General features: G+C 45.3%; 3 protein-coding genes and 1 non-coding gene across 6 annotated transcripts; 3 read left to right on the top strand and 1 right to left on the bottom strand.

Annotated features, from left to right (window-relative positions):
* The first annotated feature begins 13 nt into the window (after window positions 1-13).
* On the top strand, window positions 14-13,605 carry ZSWIM3 (zinc finger SWIM-type containing 3). The gene is made up of 2 exons (XM_011369329.2): window positions 14-403; window positions 11,158-13,605. The coding sequence occupies exons 1-2, from the start codon at window positions 249-251 to the stop codon at window positions 13,091-13,093; spliced, it is 2,091 nt and encodes a 696-aa protein (XP_011367631.1). The 5' UTR covers window positions 14-248; the 3' UTR covers window positions 13,094-13,605.
* Window positions 4,223-4,341, top strand: LOC111745174. The gene has a single exon (XR_002782536.1). It is a non-coding gene; the product is annotated as a 5S ribosomal RNA (ribosomal RNA).
* Window positions 13,606-14,006: 401 nt separating the features above from the next.
* On the top strand, window positions 14,007-17,713 carry ZSWIM1 (zinc finger SWIM-type containing 1). 3 transcript variants are annotated; one of them, XM_023536058.1, is made up of 2 exons: window positions 14,007-14,731; window positions 15,694-17,713. In XM_023536058.1, exon 2 carries the CDS (start codon window positions 15,838-15,840, stop codon window positions 17,206-17,208), a length of 1,371 nt encoding a protein of 456 aa, XP_023391826.1. In that variant the 5' UTR covers window positions 14,007-14,731; window positions 15,694-15,837; the 3' UTR covers window positions 17,209-17,713. The 3 variants fall into 3 exon arrangements, with proteins under 3 accessions (XP_023391826.1, XP_011367633.1, XP_011367632.1); XM_011369331.2 differs by having other exon boundaries at window positions 14,007-14,994; XM_011369330.2 differs by having other exon boundaries at window positions 14,008-14,875.
* Window positions 17,441-19,886, bottom strand: SPATA25 (spermatogenesis associated 25). The gene is made up of 2 exons (XM_023536045.1): window positions 19,882-19,886; window positions 17,441-19,050 (listed from the first exon to the last, which is right to left on the bottom strand). Exons 1-2 carry the CDS (start codon window positions 19,884-19,886, stop codon window positions 18,366-18,368), a joined length of 690 nt encoding a protein of 229 aa, XP_023391813.1. The 3' UTR covers window positions 17,441-18,365.
* Between the last annotated feature and the right edge of the window lie 54 nt (window positions 19,887-19,940).

Here is a 19,940-nt window from a genome sequence, read left to right as displayed (position 1 = left end):
TCGGATCCCCGAGACTGGATAATTAGGGCTGAGTGTCATTTCCCCTCTGTCAAATAGCGAAGACTCCCGCAGTCGGTTTGACTGACTTAAGCCTAGGGCTCCCCCTGAGCTCCATTGCCGGCAACCTAGCTGGGGCCGACCCTGAAAGCATCCTGGGTCCGCGCCAGCCTGTAGACCCTCATAGTGTGACCTCTGACCCCTGTTCTTGATCTTGGGGCTAGCCCCTGGTGTGGGCTGAGGAGGCGGCCATGGAGCTGGGCAGCTGCTTCGAGACCTACGAAGACTTCAAGAAGTCCTTCAGCGCCTACAAAAAGGAGAACAAGTGCTCCTTCATTCTCAGGGACCGCGTCTCCGTCCGCTTCCACAACCTCAACCATGGCACCTCCATCCGTGAGGACATCCTGTAAGGGCGGGGCAGGGGCAGGGCAGAAGGGTGGGGAGGAGGCTGGACAGTCCTCAGGAGGGCGGCCTGGAGGAGGAGGGAGTGCAGTTGGGCCCTCGTTTCTGTGAACATTCAACAGGCATTCACTGAGCACCAGCTGGGTGCCTGGTTGGAAAGAGAGCAAAACCTCCACAGCCATCAATGTTGTACACCCGCTTCACCTTCACTCATTCACACTCCTTCATTCACATTTTTTCCGGAATTCATAACTGTAATTTATCCCATTTTCTGAGTACCTGCAGTATCCCAGACACAAAATATGGCCTTCACAAATGATAAAAATGCCTTCGCGATCATTTCCTTCATCAGTCTCCTCTTTACAAAGCAGTAACACGATCAATTGTTGGTTGGTTGGTTGGTTGGTTGGTTGGTTGGTTGGTTGGTTCATTCATTCATTCATTCATTCATTCATTTGTTTCCTAAATAGTTCTTGAGCTCCTGAGATAAAAACCCGGTTTTCAAACACTTCCCATGTCCTAGGCAGCGTTCTCTAGTCTGTGTAGGCTTTACCCCACAGGACTGTATTGAGAATTATAGATAAATGTTATTTTTCCCATTTGAGAAAACAGGCTTAGAGGCTAAGATAAGGGTTGAAAACTCAAATGCCTTTAGGGCTGAGGCGAAACAGCCCAGTCAAAGAAAGTGTAATTTTAATTTCACTATAAGAAAAAAGAATGATGAAATTACCACCAACACCAGGTCTTTGTGCTGGGGACAACAGAAGTGCGAATGGAGTAATATGGAGAGCAGGCCCCATCTCATCAACTCCAGCTGATGGCTACCATGTGAAAATGAAGATCCAGTGTTGCCAGAATTTGGGGCAAGACAAGTCAGAAATCCAGGCTTTATGTGAATTCGTCCACTTTTTAAAAATTAAAAATTCAAATTCGAACACACATAATGTGGGCCAACTGTGAGTGTCAAAGTACATCTGAGTTTGAGATCTGTGGGTTGAGATGTTTGGCCAAAGGTCTCATCTAGGGAGGCAGGATATATGTTCTTTTCCCTACTCCGAAGTCCAGTGCTATCCTGGGTACAGACAACAGAAGGATGGATAAGTAACCAACCTACCCTCAAAGATCTTAAGATAGGATAGAGTTGGATTCAGGTAAATTGACTAGTATGTGCTTTAAAAGAGATGTGTAGAGGAAGAAGTGACAAATGCTTGGGAAGTAGAGAAAGACTTCATGCTGGAAGTAATGGTTTCTGTTGGGCCATGAATGAATGGAAAGGGCTAGAATAGGAGTTCAGTGGTTAATTATCAAGTAGCATGGAGGAGTTTGACCAGAAGGAGCTATGCAAAATGAGCTATGGAGGTACAGATATGTGAAAGAAGGTAGCATGTTTGAGAAACTGTGTGGGATACCATACTTGGCAAGAGATGAAGTCAGCTGCAGTTTACCTAAAGGGTTTTTAGGTATCATTGTGAGGTATTTGGACTTTATCCTATGACCAATAGCATCTTTCTAAACAGTGAGACTAATACAAAAAAAAGTCCTGCTCTTGAGATGCTTAGTCTAGTTCAAATAAATGCAGTGCCTCCCATGTCCCTCAGAATGAAGTCCAAGACCATTAACTTGGCTTGGCAGACCATCTGACCCTTCTGATCTCTCCATCTTGTGCTGTGTGTCCATCCATAACCGGTCTGCTCCACACTCATCCCCTGTCACAAGCCCACAACTTCTTGGTATTTACACTTACCATGTCCTCTGGTTAAAATAACCGTGCCCATCCGCTTAGCTCTTTCCTCAAATGTCAGTTATTTGGCATACTGTCATCTCAGTACTATATATCCTGTACTACAATTAACAGTTTAAAATTCAGTTTTAATATTCAAAGAAACCTATTTTAGACCCAATCTAAGCAATAAGATGTAAGAAGTAACAGTATAGTGCCCCCCAAGTGGTATATATTTATAAATAACTATTAAAATAAATATTCTTGTGCAAGCTGAGGTCATTTTGGACCTCTTGTGGGAAATTTTGTTTTAGCTAATTATTACTTTTCCTTCAGATTTCAGCACATTTTCCAGGAAGGCTTTAACTTCCAGAAGATTGGGTTAGATCCTCTTCTGTGTTCTGACAGCACCTGTTAACAGCTGTCACAGCACCTGTTACTCCTGTTAACGGCATATTGTTGTTTTGGAATACAGTTTACAGAGATTTACATGTGTTGGCTGAGCTCTTCCAGGGAGGGACTCTGGTTCACCATTTTTTGTATTCTACCTGTATAGTCCAAACATCTCACACTTGTACCTAAACACCCTTCAGATGACCATCCCTAGAGTCTAGCACAGGGCTTGGCCCATAGCAGGTATTAAATAATTGCTGAATGAATGAGTCATCAAGTGCTAAACATGCGATTCAGGGTGATTGGTGCTGTAGAGACTCACAAGAGAGAAAAATCAGTTTTCTATTTGCTGCTCTAACAAATCACAATGTAGTGGTTTAAATATAAATTTATTATCTTACAGTTCTGTAAGTTAGAAGTCAGACACAGGTCTCAGTGGGCTAAAATCTAGATATGAGCAGGGCTGCATTTCTTTCTGGAGTCCCTAGAGGAGAGTCCGTTTTCTTGTCTATTCCAAATTCTAGAGTCTGCCTACAATGCTTGGCTCATGGTCCCCTTCCTCCATCTTCAGAGCCAGCAATGGCTGATTCAGTCCTCACATCACTCTCACCTTGTTTCTTGCATCCCATCTTCATCTCCAGCTCCCATCTTCTGCCTCCCTCTTCTACTTTTAGGACCCTGTGATTATGTTAGGCCCACCCAGATAGTCTAGGATAATTTCCTTTTTTAAAAGTCACCTAATTGGCAACCTTAATTCCATCTGCAATCTTAATTCCCCTTCGCCATGTAACCGATCATATTCACAGGGTCTAGAGATTAGGAAGTGGACATCTTTGGGGACCATTCTGCCTACCACAGGAGGATTAACTTCCTGGAGGGAGAAATGGTGTGAGTTAGTACAGATGTTAACATCACGTACTTAGGACAGTGAGGAAACCTGCTGAGCTAGAAGGAAGATTTATGCTGGAGCAGTAGGAAAGGAAATTGGAGGGTCTCAGATAGCGGATTGGAGTGTTGGGATTAGTTGCATTTATTTTTATTCTTGAAGGTTGAACGATTTAAAAAATGAATTCGTTTTTGAGTGGTTAATATAGTCATATAATTTAAAATGTTTTTCAAACCATACAAAAGGGTCTAAAAGTCAGTGTCTTTTCCACTGTGTTATCTGGAGGCAACCACTGTTACCTTGCTAAGATGTGCTGAGCCTGGACAAGCACACCTGTACGTGCATATGCATCTGATGCATCTTCTTTTTCATTTTTTTTTTAACACAAGTGGCTACATACTATTTATACATGTCATTCTGCATCTTGCTTTTTTCACTTACCACTGTATTTTGGAGATTATTCCATATCACTTAGTCTATTAAAATCAATTGTAAATTTACAATTGATTTTAATAGTTGTTAACTGGAAACAGCTCTATGCTAGTGTCTGGAGATTCAGCGCTGAAAAAAATAAATTGGGCCCCTGCCTTCATGGAGCTTCCCCTCCAGTCAGGGAGACAAATATTAAACTTTAATCACAGAAATAATTATTTCCTTAAAACAGTAGTGAGAACTTCAGTGGAAACGTCTGGAGTGCTGGGTGGCGAATGACAGAACCTGAATCCAGTGGGAAGGGTGGGAACGCCGATTGATGCTCTATACCAGTGCAGGCCCTGGATTTGAAAAAAATAAAGTCATCCCTGACATTTTAGTTTACTGAGCATGTCTACAGCCATGCCACCCTGAACGTGCCCAATCTCATCTGATCTCGGAAGCTAAGCAGGGTCGGGCCTGGTTAGTACTTGAATGGGGGACCACCTAGGAATACCAGGTGCTGTAGGCCTTAAAAAAAAGAAAAGTAGTTTACAGAGCACGTTCACCTTCATCGCACTTGGTCCTCAGAAAAGCCTCGTCAGAGGTAGGTTTCGTTATTCCTGATATGAGCTAATACATGTAAAGCGCTTACCACAGTGCCTAGCACACAGAAAATATTCCATAACTATTAACTGCTATTATAATATTATTTTGCAGATAGGGAACCGCACCAAGAGAAGTTAAACGTCAAGAGAACTGTCTCTCCGCTTTACATTAAGGCTCAGTGTGTCGTTTGCTCAAGACACACTTGGACAAAAGGCAAGGGAGAGGATAGCTACAGTAAAGGGAAGGCCAGGAGCAGGGACTGAGGCTGGCAAAAACACCTGGTGTGAACCAGAGAAGTCTGAGTTTGGTCAGTTACAGCCCAGAAAAATGAAAATGGGGAGAAAGGAGGGGCACGTTGGAGCAGCGAGTGGGGTAAGAGTTCAAGAAACTGTAAGAAAGCACCTGGGTGTTAGAACCGAAGGTCTGACCCTACTTAACCCCTGGGTTGTAACAGCTTTTTAATTCCACTTGTTCATTTATTCTTTCCACAAACTTCTAGTAAGGGGTAAAATGTTTACCCCCAGGCATCGAGCTGGAGTGCAAAGATGAGTCGCTTGTGGTCTCTACTCTTGAGGACAGTAGAGGGCTGTGCTAGCTGATGAGGAAGTGAATTCATGTGCCACTCAGGCCTTTAGCAGAGACGGGTTGACTATTCATTGGGATGTTGTGAAGAATATTCTTGGATTTCTTATTGGACACTGGCTTTGTGCAGAGTAGACTATATCGGGCTTTTTGAATGATACATGGTTTGGTGGGATGAGCGTTTCTCTTGTGGGACTGGAGGGTGGGCAGCGGAAGGGTTTTTAGGAGATAATTTAGTAGAATGCAGCTGTTACCCACAACCAGTTTTGCATAATGCTGGTCAACAAGTGAGATAATTTTCACAGTAAGTATTTATGTTAATATCTAAACATAAATAAAGTGAGCTGATCTAAAGAAAACCATTTGAAAATAATTATGCAAATGTTATATGAGTGGCTATGGCAGATATAAAGGTGGTTTGTGATTCCTTGAAGATTAGGAAAAGCTAGCATAATGGTTGTAAGTGAGAGCTCTATAGTCAGAAAGACAGGCTTTGCCCTTGAATTTGGACAAGACTTTTAACCTTTGCCACACAGTTTATTCCTCTGTAAAATGAGGAGGATGTGGTGAAGATTAAATAAGAAAATACATGTAGTGGCTGAAACATAGTGCTCAGTAAATATTTGCCTAAGTTGTAACTGTAGTACATGATAGAGAGTAGTAGGTATTTTTAAGAGCCAAAGAAATGTTCTGTGGGAGTTATCACTCAGTGACCAAAAGTCCCAGTCAACGGGGAAGTGCTGTGATTTTTACCCAGTTTTCCTTCCCCTATTTGTACATATAGCTGTTGTGGGGCATTTTGTTGTTTTTTGGGGGATCGAAATTCTTTAAATAATCCATAAAGTATTCCAATGTCTCTCTCCATTGCTGTTCAGTGTAGTAGCTACCTTTTTTGAACACTTTTTTGGGATGCATTCCAGACACTCTGCTAAGAACTTTACAGGCATTGTTTTATTTAATCCTCATCACACCCTTTGAACCAAGACCTGTTATCTGAGTTTTCATTTTCCATGTATCCATAGTCACAAAGTTGCATAGGAAAGCAAAAATCATAACACAAAAATCTTGCTAATACATTGGCCACTTATAAAATGAGTCACTACTTAATCATTTCTTCCTGCTTATCCCTACCAGTCCCATCAAAGTAATCAGTTTCTGGCTAATGAATAGATGTGGTAAACATCAGGATAATACAGTGCAAATAAAATTAATTGCAAACTGAAATTACACATCTCCCAAGAGCTGTAGGGACTTGGTGAAGTCCTGAAAGTAATGATAGAGAACTCCTTACATCACCTTCAGCTCTGTACCAATTAACAAACGAAGGGAAATCAACAAGGATGATGATATGAGAGGAACTTGAAAAGCAAAGGATTTGCATAGCAAAAAATTAAATTAGGCCCTTGGGCAACAATGATAAAGCCCAGGAATATTTCGGTAAAACCTTTACATGTTGCAAAAGTGAGACAGGAAATAAAAGTATCTTGTGTTTGGGGAAAATATACCAGGAAAAAAGAAATTGACACTTTAAGTCATTCTTTGATTATTCCAGGAATTGGCATATATTCACCATTATAACATATTTTGTTAAATGTAGTATTAACTTCATAATTTTAGTCTCATTTTTTAAGATAAATTTCCACTCAAATCTTTTTTCTCATTATTTATTATGAAATGTTTCTGGAGATGTTTTTGGCTGCAATTAACTGAAAACCCTGACTCAAAATGCCTTAATTCTTAGAAGCCCAGAGGTGGGCCTTTGAAGGAGATAGTTTCAGTGGCCAAGACTTTTTGCTTCTTTCCACTCTGCCATCCTCATGTCTTTGCCCTCAGGATGGCTTCCCACATGGCACAAATGCAGGCATCACATCCAGAAGAAAAAGCCTTCCTTGGTTTCCTGCAGATTTCCTAGTATGTCTCTTTGCCCAGAATTGGGCCAGTCTCCTTGCCTGTATCTAATGAGATTACCTTAATTGGCTTAGACTAGGCCTGAAGCCCTAGCTATTTCAGGGAGGAATGGCAAACCAAATAAAGTTGGCTTCTGTTAGGAAGAAAGAAGGAGGCTAAGGGATGTTGGGCAGGCAACCAACAGATTCTGTCACAGCTTTTTAAATAAATTCATTTTTAGTGGTATCGATTATTCTTGGCTCAGGTACTGATTATTCCTAAACCGGTATTCTTGTTACCTCCATATTTGTAAATTAGGAATTGGAGGCTTAGAGGAAGTAAAGAGACTTATCCAAGTTCACACAACTAAGTGGTAAAGCTGGAATTTAAATCAGATCTTCTGATTCCGAGTCTCAAGTCTCATTTCTCACTTAAATTATATTGTCTAAAATGGCTTTACTCCACCTATAAAAATCCTATTCATTGCTTAAGGTGCAGTTTACACCCAACAATGACACAAATCTTATGTGAAGTGAATCAAAAGCTTTAGTTAATCTGTTCCAATCCCCACAGGGTGAATGCTATTCGGTTATAAATTTATTGCTTGTACCTCTGTTTAATCATTCTCTGATAACAGAAGCATCCTCTAGGAGACAGGCCTGCGGCTTTCCGCCCTTATCCTGGTTGAGGAATTGGGTCCTCTTGTATTTATTTTATGTTCTACTCCACCAGGTCAATAAATACAGGTTAAAAGCTTTGAAAAATAATAATATTCTCTTAATCTTGACTTTACTGGCCATCTATTTAATAATCTCTCTGCTCACTAGACTGAGAGTAGAGACTAATTTGTGTCTGTAGCCTTCTGAGCAACTAGTGTTTGGTACATAGTAGGACTTAGTAAATGTTTGAAATTAAACAAAAGACTTATCCAAAGTTACAGTTAGTAAGAGTAATAGTGCTAGGACTAGAAGCCAAGTCATCTGACAGAATCCTCTCGGGGACCTTCCTAGTATGTCGTACAGTCATTCAGTGTATGTGTTTAGAGGACCTAGTCTGTGCCTGGTGCAGGGCCAGGCACTGGGGGGTACCCTGGGGCCACAATACACTGGGGACACAGTTATAAACACCTATAGAGTAGATTGAAGGAAGCAACATTGGCTGACTCTCATTCTCCAGAGTCTGGTTGAATACTCTTAGAAATAAGCACTAAGAGAAATTCAGAAAAGTACATCAGCCCTCCATATCATAGTATGGTATCTGTATCTGCGGTGTATTCAACCAACCACAGATCAAAAATATTTGAAAAAAAAGTTATGTTATTGCTGACATGTACTATGTAGGTTGGCCTATTATACTTGATGGTTGTGTCTATACTGAACATGTACAAAATTTTTTTTCTTGTCATTATTTCCTAAACAGTGTAGTATAACAACTATTTACATAGCATGTACATTGTATTATAGGTAATCTAGAGATGATTTAACGTATACGGGAGGATGTACATAGGTTATCTGCAAATATGATGCCATTTTATGTAAGAGACTGAGCATCTGTAGATCTTGGTATTCTTGAGGTTCCCGGAACCAATCCCCTGCAGATACTGAGGGATGATTGTATAAAACCCTATCCTTATCTTGAAGGGGGTCTATGCTTTAACCTGGGAGACAGAAATACAGATTAAAATAACTACAGCGCTCAAAGAATTCTTACAAAAGAATGTGTGCTTCACTGTATGGAAGTTATATCTCGATTAAAAAAAAGATGAAAGGAAGCAGGAAAAAAAATAACAGAGGCTTCAACCTAGTGCTCATTAAGTTTGAAAGCAATGACCAACGAGGACAGTATGTGTAGAGATCTTTAAGGAATTTATTGAACCTGAATGACCAATATATTGAGAGTCAATTGAGGAGAGTAAAAGGAGAATTCAGAGATAGGAGAGAGATTTTGAAAGAAAGCGGGCAGCATAATGGTTAACTACACTGACTGTAGCCAAGCAGGCTTAGTTCAAACCCCACATCCTTCAGTTTTAGCTAAAGGATTAAATCCCAGATTCTCATCCTTGAGAACCTCTTTAAGCCTGTTTTCTCATCTATAAAATTTGGATGATAGAGCCCTTTTCATAGTATAAAATGATGCATGTTATGGACTTACATGTAGCCTGGCATATATAAATCTTAATATATGTAGTAGTGGTAGGAAAGAATTTAAAAGACTTTTAACATATTGGATATAGATGTGGAGGAGGAGTAATTAAAACGAATGCCAAGGTTTCCACCCTGGCAGGTGTAGTCATTAATGGAACCAAGAGAGGTACAAAGGGTTTTGTGGTTGGCATTCACCAGTATCTTTTCTTTGGACTAGCTTAACAAACATGTGCTAAGAGCACATAAAGTCAATATAATTTGATGAGCTAGAGCTATACTAACATGTTGAGCCAGCAGAAGGGTAGGGCCCAATCTAAAGGCTTGGGGAAGTCTCCCTGGAGAAGGCGATGGGTGTACATTGTCCTAGAGGATGAGTAGTAAGCTCTGAGATGAAGACGGGTGGGAAGGGCATCCAGACAGACAAACATGAGCAAAGGCACAGAGATGAGACACAGCACAGTGAACATGGGAAGCTGTATATAGTTTGTCTTTCTAGGGCATAAAAAACAACAAGATGGTGTGGGGGTAGAAAACGAAGCTGGAGACACGCTGCAGACACACTGGTGACTGCAGAGGCCACACTGCAGTCACTCACCCCTCACTGGCCTTGCCATACTACTGGGCTGCTCCAGCTCCTTCCCAGTCCCAAGCTGGAGATGGTGTTGCCACCCCAGCACTGTGCACACAACAGGTGCAGGTATTTTCAGCCCTGGGCCCCTCCACCCTGTTATTGCGGTCCTGGCATATCCTGTTTTTATAAGCTTACCCCACAGGGTGAGCCAACAGGACCAGCTGGATTAGGGTGTTTGGAAAGAGGTTGGTGAGATACTGAGGCTGTGTCACGTCACATCAGGAGCTGAGATTTATTTTCCCCTTCCCTGGTGTTGGGTTGGGGCGGGGCTCTCCCTGAGGAGGCAGGGATGTGACACATTCCACCCACCAGTGGTCCATTAGTCATTCATCCAGTAGATCTCTAATAAGACTCTGCTAAAGGAATAGCATTGTTAGGTACATGGAATACTCTGCATAAATACCCAGGAGAATGTCACAAGGCATAGGAGCTATGATAATAGTAGCTGACTTTTATTTAGAATGAACAGAAGGCTGAACCAGGCTCTGGGCTAAAATATTATGTCTGTGGCTTATTTAATTCTCATAACAACCCTAATAAGATAGTTTCATTTTATGATGAGGAAACTGCACACAGAGAGATGAAGTGACTTGCCCAAGGTCAAACAACTTCTGAGTGGTAGAATCTGAATTCAAATCCAGCAGTCAGCCTCCAGCATCCCTACTGTCTAACCACTAGGTCTGCTATCTAGAGAATCTGCTAAGCCTTTTATTTTATTTATTTTATTTTTATTTTTAAGAATTTTAAATAAATGCTATGAATTCAGAGAAAGGAGCAATTACTGTGGCTTGAGGGCATCCATAAAGGCTTCCTGGAGAAGTCGGGACCTGATTTGGGCTTTGAAGCTTGGGTTGAATGGGGATAGGAAGAGAAAAAGAGCAGATATTCAACTTAATTACTCTTCTCCTTTAAATCATCACTTTCCACCTAGAATGGCAAAGCCAGCAGGGACTCTAAAGATCATCTAGCCCAGGGTTCACAAAATCTCTTAGGATGTGGACATTTTTCTTTCATTGAAAGATGAACAGAGATCTTCCCTCTTAGAGAAGAGGCCCAGACACAACCTTACCCCTAAAGGCCATTTTTATCTTTGCTGTCTGGAGGAAGCAAAGGCTCCCAAAAGGCAGGAATGGAGGGGACACTTTAAATAGTAAGTGATCAGCTAGGCGCTCTACTGCGTCATATCTATTTTCCCTTGTGTCTTGCCTCAGAGTGAATTGTTGGCAGCTGCAGATGGGCAACGGAGAGTGAATGAAAGGAGTTGGGGCTTAGAACTGCTGTAGATGAAAATAAAGGGAGTTTTAGTTAGACAGGGTCTTGAAGAGTCGTTTACTTTGGGCCTGGAGAGTGAACTTATATCTTCCTATCCTGCATCCTATATTGTATTGTGGTCTCCAGGAAATAGATCAGCCACTGTAAGTCCTTACAAAGCCTTGTCTTAAAAGAGAAAGGAGATGATGAGCACCTTTCTCATTGTCACCTCTACCTTCCCTAGATATGTGCAGGTGAAATTTGTCTGTATTCGAACCCAGTCAAACAGGAAGAGAACACCAGAGGTGGACATGTGCCCAGCCTACTTGCTTCTGCAGTACAATGAGAAGCTGGATAGGCTATTTATCAGTGAACTCAACACCCAGCATATACATGTTGACTCTAAAACTGCGGGTCCTGGAGGAGACACTGGTGGCAAATCTCAAAAGACAATGTGCCTGCAGAAACCCCAGCCTGCACAGCCCACATTGAAGAAAGATCCTAACGGGGCTGAAAAGTCCCTGGTTGAACCATCATTTTGCTTAGATAAGGTCCAAGCAGCCTCAAAGCCAGAGCAGGAGGGCATCACTCCTTCTGACCTGGCCAAGATAGCAAAAGTGATGAAGAACTTTCTTAAGGTAGATGAGGGTTCCATGGCCTCCCTCAGTGTAGGCAACAGCCAAGACCTGGACCGGCTCAGCTTTCAGAGCAGCAAGATGAGCAACCTATTCATCCGCTTCCCAGAAAATCTCTTGCTGCACCGGGTGGAGAATGCCCAGGGCCACATCCTCTATGCTTTCTTGGTGGAAAACAAGGAACGAGAGGGTCGAGTGGTACATTTTGCTGTACTCAAGGCTGAGACAGCCACGTCTGTGGCCAAGATGCTGAGCATCTTCGCTGAGTTCAACTCAGATTGGCCCAAGATCAAGGTGGTCTTTGTGGACCCATCCTTCCCTCATCGAGCCGTCCTGCAGGAGATCTTTCCTGCCGCTCGCATGCTCCTTTCTATCTACCATACAACCCGACTCTTGGAGAAGAAGTTGCATCGTAGTTCGGTAAATCCATCCTTTAAAAATCTCATGAAAGAAGCCCTGCGGGAGGCTGTGTTTGTCACTTCTGATGCCAGCCTGCAAAATCTCTCTCAGATGGCCCAAGCCCTACTAGATGAGGAACTCTTCAGCTTCCTGCAGGCCCACTGGTTCTCTTGTGAACTGCTGTGGTACATGCATGTCAGGAAGGGCCTGCACGCGTGTAACACCTACATGGACAGCCTAGATGTCATCACCAGCAAAGTGTCAAGCCTCTTTCGGGAACAGCAGTCCCTGCTGGACTGCATCCTCCGCTTTGTGGATTACATAGACTTCTTTAATACCAAAGGTGTGAAGAACTTGCCCACAGCTCCTCCCAAGTTAAAGAGAACCCGGCCAGCAAGCATGCCACCAAAGTCCAAGAAGGCTTTTGGAATCTGTGGAGGGAGCCTCACCAGGCTCCCTGTGAAAGAAACAAAGCCATACCCACAGCAGGCACAGTTGCAGCAGGAGCCACAGGTGCAGCTCTCCTGGGGTGGCATGCTGGACACCTTGCACCAGAGTGGCTCTGAACTGGCTTATAAGCTGTGCTATAATGAGTGGGAGGTGGTACAGAACTCTACCCACCTGGTGGACATGGCTGGCTCCTCAGTGGACGTTCAGCTGCTAGAGGACTCTCACCAGGTTAGCAAAGATGGCTGCAGCTGCAGCTGTTCCTTTCAGCAATGGTATCATCTGCCCTGCCGGCACATTTTGGCCCTGCTGCACACCAGCCAGAAGCCCGTGGGTGAAACCATGGTGTGCCGCCGGTGGCAAAAGAGGTACCAGCACCTCCTGGGGCCCAGTGGGGAGCTCCGGGACCCTGTTGTGGTCCTAAACACAGGCCAGCCTGGGAAGCAAGGACGGAATGACATGATTCAGGACCTAAGCAGGGAGCTAGCAAACCTGCTAATGCAGAGTGAGGGACCAGAGCTGGAGGAGCGCTTTGGCACCCTGCACAAGATTGTCGACATCTGGGCAGACCCTTACCAGCCACCTGAGCCCACTCAGCAGTCAGAGGACTTCAAGGATGTGGGCCACCTTCCTTTTCTCTGGGGAAAGCAGGAGGAAGGCGATGGGCTCCCTCTTGCTGGATCTACGATTCATGATTGAAACACTTGGGCTGGCACATTAGATCACAAACCCCTTTTTTTAGAGGTCTGAAAGCTTGTGGTGGCCAGGACATGCTTGGGGAGCAGCATTTTAACCACCAATGTCGTCCTAGGTAGGGCTAGGAAGAACGTTATCCTAAGAAAAAAAAGAATCCTACCATGTGACAGTCCTTTGAATTTGCCCCTTTTCTGCTCTACTTTTAGCATTCCTCCGGAGCCTCATTCATTGTTCAAGGCCAAAGTTGTCTCCATGATGAAAGGTCATCCCTCTTTCTGCCCCAACTCTTGAGATCAGATCTTATTCACTTTACAGAGATGAACCCCTGTCCCAGAATGGGGTGAGACAAAATGGACCTGGTAAAAGGGTCTGTTTTAAGGGACAAAGGGAAGGAGGGTAATCCTTGGTTGTTGCTGCTCTTTACAAAGAATCTGTTATTTGTATCTATTTTTAATCATATTAAATAAAAGTTGTTTTTTGTTTTTTGTTTTTTAAATAAAATCAAATAAGCCAGGGAAACGTGTGTTGAATGAACAGGGAAGGAATCTAATGGGGTTTGTAAAGGAAAACAGAACCTGATGCCTCAAGTTCAAAGATTTAACAATACATCACTTAGTACAGCCTTCCTATCAGCCAAGCCTTCAGCATTGATTTCAGGATGCCTCGTATTCTAGCATGAGGTGGCCACATAGGGAAGAAACCTGAATCCTGGACTCCACAGCCTGCAGCTTGCTGGGGGACTATGGGAAAAATCCTAATTTTTTTGACCCCGTTTTCCTCATCTGCAAAAACTAGTGTGTTGGCCTGTTCTAGTTTCAGTTTCCCCTCTAGATTTTTATAAACAGAACATTTTCGCTGCACTTTATAAGTATCAGCACTGCCTTTTGTTATTGCTAGCTGGTAATCTTAATCATCTAGAGCCTGGTAGCCACCCAGCTTCCCAAGATGCCATCTTCAGGGAAACTGAGGTCAAAAAATGTCAGTCTCGGTTCTTGCAGCAGCTCACCATGACCTTAAACAAATCACAGCACCATTATAGATCTCTTTCTGTAAAATACTGGGAGGGGTTGGCTGGGCAACACCAAGCTCTCTCAAAAAGATCTGTAGTTCCTCAAATCCGAGGGTTGGGCCCCTGACCTTTGACCCAGAGGCAGAATTTGAGACCTGGGCCTCAGTTTCCCCAAGGCGGAAGACGCAGTGCAACTATATATGCACCCTTTCCTCTCCCGCCCCCCGGTGTTTGGAATTTAATCAAAAAAGAAAAAAAAAATGAAACACTGCTATTTTATTTTCCTTTTCGTTTTCGACCTCTGTGGGAGTTTCCATAGTAACACGCCCTTCCAGCTGTCTCCGTTGATGGGAGGTCCCAGAGTTCCAGCCTCAGGAATCGGACTCCCCCTGGATGCAAATGTCCTCAGGCTTTCATTGGCTACTGCCAGCCGAGCCCCTCATAACCCTGGTAACAGCACCGCCTACAAGTCTCCGGGCCACGATTGGTCTGGGCATCAAAGACCTAACACGAGCTCCTCAGGTCATTGGCTCGAGTCTAGGAAACTGGCGCCGCGGTTGGTGAGCCTAGAGGTCAGTCAGAGTCAGAAACTGGCTCAAATAGGGAGCAATGGCGATAGAGCCAGGCTATGGGTGAGTGATTTCGAAAGGAGTGGAGATGTGACGACTACCATCAGCCCTGAGACAGCTCCCAAAGGGGTGGGAGGTTGACATCTGGCTCCGGTCGGACTCTGTACGGGGTGGTCAGACATCAGCATTCTCCCAGCCCGGATAGAGGTGAGAAGTCAGAGGCCCTGTCCTCTCTCTGTCCCTGGTATTTGGACCACAGATACTTTGGAAAGCAGTCAAGATCCCAAGCCAAAAATACTCTGCGTCTGGCTGCTTACAGAATAATGGTGAGCAAGTCACTTAACATCTTTGAGTCTCAGTTTCTCATCTGCAAAATGGAGACGATAACCCGTTGTCAAATAGAGGAAACATTTGACTAGAACTTTGCAGTTAATAGAGGGATTTCCAAAGAGGCAGGAGAAGCAATGCACGTTTGTTAATCTGTTTTATGGTTGAAGAGACTGAGGCTCAGAGGGTGTCACTGACTTGCCCAAGGTCACACAGCAAGTTTGGGGCAATTGCACGTTCTCTTATATATACCAGAACCAGATGAAAGAATGGATGACAAGAAGTAATTTACCAAAATTAAGTGCTGTACAAATATTTGAAATGCTATTTTTAAATAAAAGACTATGTGCAGCTCTGGCCTTCACACCCATTTAGATCTTGCAGAACCAAATCTTTCCAAAGCTGGCTTATCAATTAGGTCTCAGCTTCAATGTCATCCTCCTCTCCTCCAGAGAGAACTCCCCTGAGCTAAAGTATCCCTCCCTTCCCCAGTTTACTCTCTACCTGTTTACCTAGTTTTGTGGTCTTTATAACCTTCATTATCTGATACACCCTTGTTTATTTGTTTACGTGTTTATTGTATATCTCTCCCAGAACAGTGCTGATACATAGTTATAGTGTTCAATAAATATTGTTTGGGTGAATATTTGAAGAGCTAAGCCCCTACTTTCTCCTTAAACCTCTGTTCCTCTCCATAGGCTTATCTTTGGAACAAGATCTGGGAACTACAGTCCAGCCTCAAGCTTCAACTTAGTTTGAGCTTGAGAGACTGAGAGGCTCCTCCTGGGCAGCTTTGCAGAGAAGTATTTGACCTTGGCATTTAGACATCTCCCATCTCCCTCATGGCCCTGACCATGCTGAATGAGCTCCTGATTGAGGACCCAAGCCCACCTATGCTGCTATACCAGGTTAGTAAGACTGCCAAGTTAGATACTTTGAACTATCAGAGCTGCTTTATGCAGGGAGTCTTTGCCCATTTCCCCGAGATCTTATTTATCCATCGGACCTATAACCCAAGGGGCAAGGTGTTATATACCTTCCTGGTGGATGGCCCTCGAGTGCAGTTGGAGGGTCATCTTGCCCGGGCAGTCTACTTCGCCATTCCTGCCAAAGAGGATGCTGAAGGCCTGGCCCAGATGTTCCAGGTATTCAAGAAGTTTAACCCAGCCTGGGAGAGAGTCTGTACCATTCTGGTGGATCCCTACTTCCTCCCTCTGCCCACCCTGGCTATGGAGTTCCCCACAGCTGAAGTCCTGCCCTCAGCCTTCCACATCTGTAAGTTCCTCCAGGGCAAGTTCTATCAGCTTTCCCTCGAGCCGCCTGTGGAGCAGGTGCTCCTGACCTCCCTGCAGAGCACAATGTGCTCGGCCACTGCTGGCAACCTGAGAAAGCTGTATACACTCCTGAGCAACTGCATCCCCCCGGACCAGCTGCCCAAGCTTCACTCGTACTGGCTGCTCGATGACCGCATCTGGCTGGCCCACCGCTGGAGAAGCCAAGCTGAGAGCAGCCAATATTTCCAGGGCTTGGAAGTCACCACCCGAGTCCTCAGCCAATTCTTTGGCACCACCCCATCTGTGGAACAAGGCATGACCTCCCTGCTCCGATACATACAACAGAACTCTGGAAACAAGGCAAGCTTCAGCCTGGGCCTGAGTCTTCAGAGCAATTGTGCCCTCTCAGACGTCAGCCCCCAAAGCCCCAAAGTGGAGCAGTTGGTAGAAGCCTGCATCCAGCACTCTCTCAATACCATCTGCACTGGGCCAGCAGCCCAGCTCTGCCTGGGCGAGCTTGCTGTAGTCCAGAAATCTGTGCACCTCATTGGCTCTGGCTCAGAAAAGGTGAACATACAGATCATAGAGGACACCCACAGGGTGCAGCCCCAGCCCCCTGCCACCTGTACCTGCTACTTCAACCAGGCCTTCCACCTGCCCTGCCGCCACATCCTAGCCATGCTCAGTGCCCACCACCAGGTGCTCCAGCCCAACATGCTACCACCTCAGTGGACAGCAGGCTGTGCTGCCAGTCTGGATGGCATCCTGGACAGCAAGTGGAGTGAGACCCTGGATAAGCACTTAGCCGTGGCTCTCCTCACTGAGGAGGTGGGTCAGCTCTTGCAGCACTGCAGCCAGGAGGAGTTTGAACGGCGGTACAGCACTCTGCGGGAACTGGCCGACAGCTGGATCGGCCCTTATGAGCAGGTCCAACTGTGATTACCCTCAGTGCCCAGAGATGCCCATACACGTCCACACATTCACATCCACTCCTACAGACACATCCACACACACACTGTTGTACTTTCATGGGCCCTCCTTCCAGGAAGGAACAGGGGTCTTCTATTCTACTGCAGCCTACTGCCTACAGTCTAGTTCCCTAAGACTGGTGTCAGCAGAGGGCCCAACAGTTAGTATTTTAGACTTTGCTGGCCACATACAGTCTGTTGTATATTCTTTTTTTTTTTTTTTTATAACCTTTTCAAAAGGTAAAAACCATTCTTAGTTCAAAGGCCTTACATACACAGTTGACCCCTGCTCTAAGATAAGAGACATAAGACATGGGCAGAGATCAAGGTCTGGGATAACAGCTTCCCGGGTCATGAGATGACTCACCTGACCCACAGAGGAAGAGGCCCCTCAGGAGGTGGTTCGGCCAGGTTCCCAGCCTTTTTACCTCTTACCCCCATCCTGAGCTCATTAAAGTTGAATGTTGCTTACTCCAGCACTTGTCTAGTTTTTTGTCTTGTGGAAGGCACTTTAGGAAATATTACAGAAAGAACAGACTTTGGGGTCTGACACTACATGCAAATCCTGGTTTTTATCTGCCTGATTTTTGAGGCCTGGTTCTGCCTTTTACTAGCTATGGGACTTCAGGCAAGTCACCTCTCTAAGCCCCACTTTGTTTATCTGTAAAAACAGAGATCCTCATAGCACTGGTAAGATTCAAGGAGAGTGGGCATGTAATGCACCTGACACCCAGGTGCTCAAATAAGTGTTAATTTTCCTTCATGCCTGTGGCCCCATCACATGCCCTCAGCAGGCTGGGAAATGTTAAGGCAAGAGGAGAACTCACATTGCCTAGGACTTTGTACAAGAAATTTTGATCAAGTCTCAATGCAAATGAAGCCCCTCCTCTCCAAGCAGGGCCCCCTACTTAGAATTTCCATTATAACTACTCTGATAAGACCTGTCTTCTGGTTTAGTGGTATCTGGAGAAACTTCCTGGGGTCTGGGCCCTAATAAAGGACTGATGTTCATCAGAGTGGCTCAAACAACCACCCTAATCCCCATCTTTGCCATAGGCACCCCCAACCCTGTCTGCCCAAAAACCATACGGAGAAGCCACCCTCTGTGTCTGGTGCTATTTCATCCAGCTACAAGCAGGAGCCAGGAGGCTGGCCCCTCCTGGAACTCACTAGGGGCATTTGCCCAGAGGCTGTGTGGGCATGTGCCTGCTCCCACTGTGCCCCCTCCACAGCCCCGTCTGGCTCCGGATGGGCCATCATGAAAGCTTGAGCCGCCCGGATCAGGTCCTCTTCCCGCAGGCCTGGGACGGGCACGGTGGGGATGCCGGCGATCATCATGGCCAGGGTAAGGATGCAGATGTCAGGATGGGAGCTGGCCTCCTTCCCCCCTGCCTCAGAGGACATCAGTGGAACCCCTGGTGGCAGCCCACACATCAGCAGGGTCCCAGGCCTGCTGGGGCCACCCAGGTGCGGAGCTCTGCTTCTGGAGCAGCCATCCTCCCAGCCCAAGCTCTCTGGCTGCCTCACGGGGAATTTTTGGCAGTATCGGCTGTATTCCTTCTGCCGCAGTGTCTCCCAGCTAGCCCCCCCAGGGCAGCCCCTGGCTTCCGGCACTGCCAGGGCTGGGCCCCAGGCCTGGGCAGCAGGTGCCACCTGCTCAGCTTTCTGGCTCAGTGGGCCTAGTCCACCAGAAGCCACCACCACTGGCTCTACAGGACTATAGAGGCCAAGGGACGAGCCTGGAGAAGCAGCCCCACCTGCAGAGACAGGAATGAGATGGAACGTTATTCTTGGTCTCTCTGAGGAGGAGGCCCTGAGGGGCAGGGCACAGGAGCAGAGCACTGGGAACTAGAACAATTGAGAGCAGCCCAAGAGGGCTGTCCAGCGATTGGGAACTAGGTTTTACTCATATCCACACCCCCAGTCCCCAACACTAAGTGATGGAGTGTTTGTTGAATTAATGAATGAGAAAGTAGGTAGCTATTGGCAAGCATTTTGGGAATGGCTTTTCTTTGAAGAGAATTGACTCCAGGGCCAGCCCCCAAATGGCCAGCAGAACCTCCACCTCCCCGGAGCCCAGAAGCAAGTTCTCAAGGGGAAGTTGTGGTACCCACTCTAGTTCCAGGAGCCCCTCTCACCTTGGCAGGAAGGCAGAAGACCCGGATGAGTTTGTAGAGACATGAAATAGGACATGACTGCCCAAAGCCGCTGTTTGTGAGGGAATAGTCATCTGCTTGCTATCCCACCCTCTCTACCCTTCTAGAATGTCACTTCACAGTCCCTCCCCTTTACACCTGGAACCCACATCACAGCATTGACCTGTTCATTCTAGAACCTCTATATGACAATGGGATGGGGTTAAAAGAGCACTGGACCAGGTCATTCTATGTTCTTGCCTTTACCTTGGGCAAGTCACCTGGACAGCTGAGATACAAATAATGGAGTCTAGTGCTTTGTGCCCTATAGTGTAAGAGAAGGAACACTCTGCATTCATTCGTTGCTATGGACCTTGGACAAATACTTTCCTAGCTTTGAGCTTTGGTTTCCCATCTGCCAAAAGAAATAGTTGGTCCAGAGCTCTGGTTCTCATACTTGGCTGCACATTAGATTCTCTTGGGGGCTTTTAAAAATCCTGATACCTAACCTCATCCCAGACCAATTAAATCAGAATCCTAGGGTCAGACCCAGTTATCAGTATTTTTT

The sequence above is a fragment of the Pteropus vampyrus genome, unplaced genomic scaffold (genome assembly GCF_000151845.1).
Source record: "Pteropus vampyrus isolate Shadow unplaced genomic scaffold, Pvam_2.0 Scaffold147, whole genome shotgun sequence".
Lineage (NCBI taxonomy): Eukaryota > Metazoa > Chordata > Mammalia > Chiroptera > Pteropodidae > Pteropus > Pteropus vampyrus.
The sequence above is the reverse complement of the archived record's forward strand: the minus strand, read 5'-3'. Positions and strand labels throughout refer to the sequence as shown.